Source organism: Crocodylus porosus, unplaced genomic scaffold (assembly GCF_001723895.1).
Source record: "Crocodylus porosus isolate Cpor-Errol unplaced genomic scaffold, CroPor_comp1, whole genome shotgun sequence".
Lineage (NCBI taxonomy): Eukaryota > Metazoa > Chordata > Crocodylia > Crocodylidae > Crocodylus > Crocodylus porosus.
Window position 1 is genome coordinate 79025455 of NW_017728949.1, and position 7085 is coordinate 79032539.

General features: G+C 42.4%; 1 protein-coding gene across 2 annotated transcripts in view; it reads right to left on the bottom strand.

Moving 5' to 3' along the window:
- The window catches only part of CACNB4 (calcium voltage-gated channel auxiliary subunit beta 4), a 151723-nt gene that overhangs the window by 45266 nt on the left and 99372 nt on the right, over positions 1–7085 (bottom strand). For both annotated transcript variants that reach the window (XR_002104541.1, XM_019554515.1), the window contains exons 5-8: positions 4742–4818; positions 4354–4373; positions 4182–4262; positions 1221–1279 (exon numbers count right to left, since the gene is read on the bottom strand). Coding sequence is in view for 1 of the 2 variants with exons in the window: in XM_019554515.1 (XP_019410060.1) it covers positions 1221–1279; positions 4182–4262; positions 4354–4373; positions 4742–4818 (237 nt within the window). In the remaining variant the exon portion in view is untranslated. The remainder of the gene's footprint in view (positions 1–1220; positions 1280–4181; positions 4263–4353; positions 4374–4741; positions 4819–7085) is intronic.

The window sequence follows — 7085 nt, forward strand, 5'->3', positions numbered from 1 at the left end:
GTTTGAGTTGATACTTCTGAGGTGTCTTCCCCAGGCACTCTCTTTGCACACTGTTTAAATTTGCTCTGATCCTGATAGTTATTCCAGTACCAAAATGCAATTAATTTTATTTAAAGAATGTTTTACCTGTAAGAGTCTTGAACTTGAGAAAAAGTGTCTCATACTGTCAGAAAAAAGTTAGCCTAGTGAATGGCAACTTCATCATGAAAGAAAAAACCACTAAAATGTGGATTCTATAGATTTCAATTATTCTGATGGTCTGGTTAACCAATATCCAAGAAACTCTGATATTGGTTTAGAATATTTTTTGTAGTCAGTGGATCATATTCTCCTCTCCTTTATATTAATGTATTGCTAGGCAGCAAATAGTCATTCAGAGTTTATACCAGAGAGCAGAATATGACCTCAAAAACATTTCCTGTTTCCACTTAATTTTGTATAGCTTTAATGTTTTAAGATCTCATACTGCCAAGTCAGCTATTCAGCACATTTTGGGTTATTATAACTTTGCTAATAAAGATTTTCATTTAATTTTTTTCTTCAACTGTTTAGGAGCATTCAGCAGTAGGTGTTGGGTAACTCTAAGAGAAAGCAAATAACCTAAGTTGTTGCACGCATATGGCCTGCAACCATGCCATGTTGTGTTGTGATCTCTTTAGATCTCACAAGATGAGCAGGGTCAATATTTCAATAAGAGACCTCCTGGGAAAACTTTGGTATTGCAAAAAGTATGCTGGTGATTCAGTAAGTGGCAGCGTTCCCTCCAAGTCAGCATTGATTCAGCACCATGGCATGGGGTCAAAAAGGGTCTGTTATTGGAGGTACATTCAACTACAATATTTGAAACATAGGATCCTGACCAAATACCATTATTCAAAACACAGTGGCATTTCTTTCGTTTTACCTTATTCGAATACCAGTTTGGGCAATGACATTCTGCCTATCTACCTTTCCCCTGCAGTTTCAGTTAGATACAATATTGAGGCTTTTTTCTTCTCTGTTAAACATGAACAGTCCTACTGAATCTTCAGCACTGCTAGATACTCTTAAAACCTTTGTTCTACTTCACCCCAGGGGTGGTTTCATTTCAGTGGTATATATCACTGGTGAATCAGTGTTCAACATGCAGCAAGATTACCTGGATAAAAAGGCCACTACATAGAGTCATAATCATTGCAGGGGAGAGGGGGAAAAAGCATGGAAAGGACTGTATTTCTCACCTCCCATCAAACCTGTGCTTCAGGAAGTCAAAGAGGGCTTTCTGCATCATGTCTGTCACCTTTGCAGAGGTGAGGAAGATTGAACAGAGAGGATTGACAGGGAAGAAAGAAGTCAAAAGTAAGAAAAGAGGTAGAAGACAAGGACATTCCTAATAATCAGTGTCCTTTACATAAATAGTAATTGTTTAATTGTAGTGTTATCATCAAGATCTCATTTAAACATGTGGCATCTGCATTTCATTTCTGTTGATGCAATAAATACTTTGTTTACAAGTCTTCTGATTCACACCCAGAATGCTCAAATGGGGGATGTGAGAGATACCACTCTTTTTTGCTGTTGCTCTTGCATTTGGATGTTATAGCACTATATAATTTTTCCAACAACATTCAATTCTCAACAGGTTCCAGCACAGAGGCCTGTAAGACTAGCCATGTAGAATATCTTTTTGTCATCACCGGGACTAATTTTATAAATATGTTTTGGCAAGAAATTACTCATTTAAAACAGAAGAATCCTTTTCTTTTTCATTATTTAGCAAGTGTTCTAAGCATAACAGGAACAATGCAAGCAGTGAGGTCCATTAGCAGAAAACAAATAATCATCCTGTTACCTGCACAGGGGCAAGAGCCTGTAAGATTCGGATCCCCTGAGACTCTCCTCTATTTCACTGCTGCCTCTTTGACACCTTCAGTATAATTCAGATTGCCACTTGCTCTCTGCCAGTCTGAACTGGCTATTTAGGGCCTATATCTCTGGCTGCTTATTTCTCACTTTTTTTAGTTTCAAATGCTTTTTGTAGACTTTAACCAGAATTTTCCCACATATATTACACAGAGTTTTAATTGTTTCTATACTATCTATACACATAGATAGATAATTATTCAATTATATATTATAGATATATACTATCTATATGTCTCTCGATATATAAAATGAATAATTTATAATATATAACTGAAATAAATATCCATATTCCATAGCTAACTTATGCATGTAAAAATGGTTGGGTTTAATCTGTAGCACAGTCTGCTCTTAACAAGCAATGAAAACCCTCCAGATTCAAAAGCCCCATGGCAAAATTCACTTGTGGTATAGCACCAAAGTCAATTCAGTTATGCAAAAGATGAATTGTTATGCCTTGAAGGTAATGTTATATTACATGTAATTAAAAGGCAGCCAGGAGAAAATTAGATACAGTAGAGCCTCTCCAATTCTCAGTTTGTTAATCTGCAAATCCAGTAAGTCTCACCTCCACAAAGTCTTATTTAAGAGCAGAGCCCTGTATTAAGATTAGCATTGTCCCCTAACCATACTATTTTTATGAAATATACTGCAATGCATTTACCACTATACCATAAAGTATTACAATCTTAATTAATCTAAATGAAGCACATCTTAGATTTTAAATTCATATAGACTCCAATTAAGCAAGGCTCTTAGGAGATATATAAATATAAGTGCATACTAAAATTTGTTGCTGAACAGAGATGAATTTAAGCCTGTGCTTCAAGTTAGCAATGTGTTATGTACTATGTACATCTCCATGGTACAAAGGAATGCATGGTGATACTCTGAGCTAGTTTTGTTTAATCCAAGCCTGCCTTGTTAACTCTGAAAAACTTTCAAGAAAGAATGTCCTGGTTATCTGTGTATATTAGGGAGACTCTACATATCATGCTCAGTAGAGGGTGATGGTTCAGGTGGGCTACGATTCTCTTTATACTTATGTTTTTATTTGATAATTTTCTGAAAATCAAGCCTAAGTGATAATGATGATTCTAAAAAGTCAGCTTCTAGAGTGACCATACTGGCGTACTCCAGCTTGGCCAGTCTCTACTATCCAACATTTCCTAATGTGCCTCATCTTCTTAATGGCTAAATCAGGGATAATGGAGACAGAAAGTTCCTTCGTAACTGTGGATAGTTCAGTCTTGCCTACACACAAAACTTTTGCCAATTTAAATAAGGCCTTGTCTACATGAGAAAATAGCACTATCTTAACTAAACTCTCATTTAAATATTATTTAGATAAACTAAAGCAAAAAGCTGTGTACATGTTTGTTTAGATTCAGATTAGGGCTGTCGATCAATTAAAATAATTGTGATTAATTGTGAAATTTAAAAAATAGTTGTAATTAATCACAATTTTAATCAGGCAGTTAAGCAATAATCAAATCTCAATTTATTATAAAGATTTTTGGATGTACACACACAGGCACAAACCATAGACAGTCCCCAAGACCTGGCCCTCCAACCCCCACCATTCCCCATACCTGCATCCAGCTGCTGAGTTTGCTCCCAGGACACGTGTGTGTGTGTGTGTGTGTGTGTGCGCGCGCGCGCACGCACACGCGTGTGTGTGCGTGCGTGCACGTGCACATGCATGCGTGAGCGAGTCGGCAGCGAGCAGGAGGGACCGCTTTTACCCCAGCACACAGGCAGGCACAGAGCAGTGAGGGGAGAGGGGCTGCTCCTCCCTCGGCACCACCAGTGATTAACATGCATTAAAAAAAATTAACGCAATGTCAATAGGCCCCAAAGTCTCTTTTCATTCCAGTTATAATTACATATAACTCAACTGAAGTCAATGGAGTCCCATCATTTTTAAAGCAGTATAACTGCAAGTAGATGCAAGCTCCACTCTCATCTAAACTAACTTAATCCAATTTAGTTCAAACTGATGTGGAATTGGTTTCAGCTAGATCAAAAGAAGCCTCGTTTAAACCATAATCCACATAGAATTATCCACATACACTTCCACACTGGTTTAAACTGGTTCTGGACTTTGCCAATTTAAATTAACCTAGTGCAACTTCTGCATGGAGACAAGGCCTTAGATCCTACATAGAGAGCACTACTTAGTACTTCAACTAAGATCATCTCATAATCAAAAAGTGGAGCAGACTAGCCAAAAGTGTGCTAGGAAATGATAAGTAACTTCAACTAACTGGAATACATACCTCGTACCCTTTCAGTGATGGGCCCACTAAGACAACAGGCCTCATGGAGGGCACAACATCATAAGGAGGAACATGTTCTGTCTGGAAGAAATACGTATCAATCAATTCATAATCTAAAACAGATGCTGCATGCAAATCCTAGGAACCATGTAGTAGATTAAAAGCTACTTACCACTTTTTGTTTCTGTTTTGCTAAAAGACCAAAACAAAAACTTGGTTAAAAAGTGTTTAACCCAATAATCACAAGATTTTCACACAAAGATCATTCTGCCAATGCGCTCAAGTTACATCACTGGGACTTCTTTCTGATCAACATTATTCTAACTGGTGACTCTTTTCTGATTCTCCAGTTCTCTTATTCTTTAACTGTCACTTACAAGTTCAGGAACAGACTTCTTCCCTTCCTCCAATTATTTTAGGGAGGGTTTGAAATGCTAGGACTCCACTGTGGAATATTTTAATAAATTAGCAAAAAGAGGAGAAAAGAGTATCACATTCTTCTTTTGTAATTTTTAGAATAAGTTTCAGAAATAGCATCCGTAAACAAAATCCAAACTCACCTGTAGAAGTGGGTGTAGCCCGAAACGTGCCAGACACCATTTCTCCAAGACTTGAAGAAGAATTTCCACCTGATTTCCTATGGCATTACAAAGAGTCTCATTAACACAAACTATTCTGAGAAAAAAAACTCACTTAGCCCTGCTCTAGGACTCTACAAAATGCCTGCGTTTCGTTTCAGTTTCATATTTGGCATTTTGGAGAGACAGTGTTTTGCTTCAATGTTTCGTAGGGCTGTTTGAAACAGCTGTGTTCCATTTCATTTAGGATTCAGTGATTCATTTCGGTGTTTCGAACCATTGTCCCATTTTGTTTCAGCTAAAACTGTTTCGAAGCTGTTTTGGAATTTCAATGGTGTTTCTGCCATGGGCTATAATGGGGAATCACAAAACTACCTATAACTTTGTCGTTTCTTGCCTGCTTTGGATGAAATGTGCAGGGATGCTAACCACTTCTGAGCCTGTGAAGCCTGCCAAGTTTCAAGGGGATAGGTATAGGGGTTTCTGGGAAACTGCACCTCAAACTGCTGACAAGCAAAACCCATGACATGTGAGACTGTGCATGTATAAGGTGCAGCAGGGTGAAAACTGCAGGGATGGTAGCCCCTGTTCTCACCCTTACAACTCCACTGCAACCAATAAGCCTCAGGCCTCTCAAAGATCTTACAGGTCTAGGCTTTTCCCAGCCAGGACTGTGCAGTGGCTGGAAATTATCAGGTGCCTCCTGCTCCTACCCTCCTTTCCCCAGGGAGGTTGGCAGTCTTGCTGTTTCCTGGGGCTGCTGAGCCACCAGCAGTTCCACTCAGGCCTCCTGACCCTGGGAGGGTGCAGTTTTAGGTTATGCCCAGGATGATGTGGGGCCTCCTCCTCCCCATATAGCTCCAGCCCTTATACCTCCAAGTTCTTCCTGGCATGGGAGCTCAGCAGGGAGATGTTCTTCCCGTGCTGGCTGGTGAGAAACTAAACTGCTGCCTCCAGCTCTGAGAGTAGGGCACTAAATAGCTGCCCTCATTAGCACCTGTCCTGCCACATACATATAGACCCTTGTGCGGGCATGAGGAAGGCCTGCCAGGTTTCAGACAGAGTGGTGCAGGGGTTTCTGTGAAAGTGTACCTCAAACAGCTGAAAGCAAAACTTGTGTCAGTGTGTGTTAAGGGGTATAGGTTGTAGCTGTGTTGGTCTAAGGACATAGCCCAGACAAGTTTCTTAGGGTCAATCTGATGTCTTTTATTAGACCAACTGAATAGTTGGAGAAATTCTGCTTTGCAAGCTTTTGAGTTTAAAAACCTTTTGTCAGGTGAGGAAGCATCTAGTTGGGGGCGGGGGGGACGCTCTTCCTGGATAGACTCAATATAGACATTGGATTTATACACACTACAACCTGCGGGACATAGGACTCCCCAGGTAGCAGGTAGCTTTCCACTCTTACCTGCTACATTCCCCTTCCTCCCTGCCAGCCTGTCTCTCACCCCCGATGCCTCTATTTCCATTTTCACTGACTGGGTTTTTTGCCTGCATTGCATGCCAGACCAGCCTCTGGCTTCTTTACTATTCCTTCCATCCAGGAAGGGGACACACATACCAACTAGATCAGAGGTGGGCAATTATTTCGGGCAGAGGGCCACTTACCCAGTTTTGGCAGGCTGTTGAGTGTCGCATGGGTAGCCCCATCACTTGACATGTGCCCTGCCCCCTGGTTACCATCTTGGGACCAATGTCCCAATGTCTTGGGACCAATGTCCCAGGGCTAGCAGTGGTGGGGACCAAAGCGGGGGACAGGCTGGCAGGGGTCTGTGGAGCCGGGCTGGGCTGCACCAGCAGGAAGAGGGGGAGCTGGCCTGGCTCCATAAAGCCCCTGCCAGCTGGGACCCCATGCTCCTGCCACCCTGCCTTGGGCCCCACTGGCAATGGCCCTGGGACACCAGTCCGGGCTCCATGCTCCTGCTGGCTCCCTACCCCACTCACTCCCAGTGCTCCCCAGCCCCGCAGTACAGGTGGGGGGAAGTGCACAGCTCCAACCCCCTGCTTACCAGCAGGGAAGAAGCTGGTGCTGAGCATGGGGAAAAGTGGCCCCTCGCCTGCCCCAATGGCCAGCGCTCCCTGCTCCAGGTGCTCACAGCCCACCCACGTGGGGTTGTCTGGAGCAGGCACAGGCAGCCCCACACCAGCTGCAAGCAGCTACAGTGAGGGGTGCTGGGCATTGGGTGAGCAAGCTTTTCCACATGCTCAGCACCAGCTTGTAACCTGGCCCTGCTACCAGCCTGGGCTCCAAGCCAGCTCTAGGCTTGCTGGTCGGAAGCAGCAGCTGTGGCCTCCCCGCATGCCGCTCTAGGCAGTGTTGGCTGCT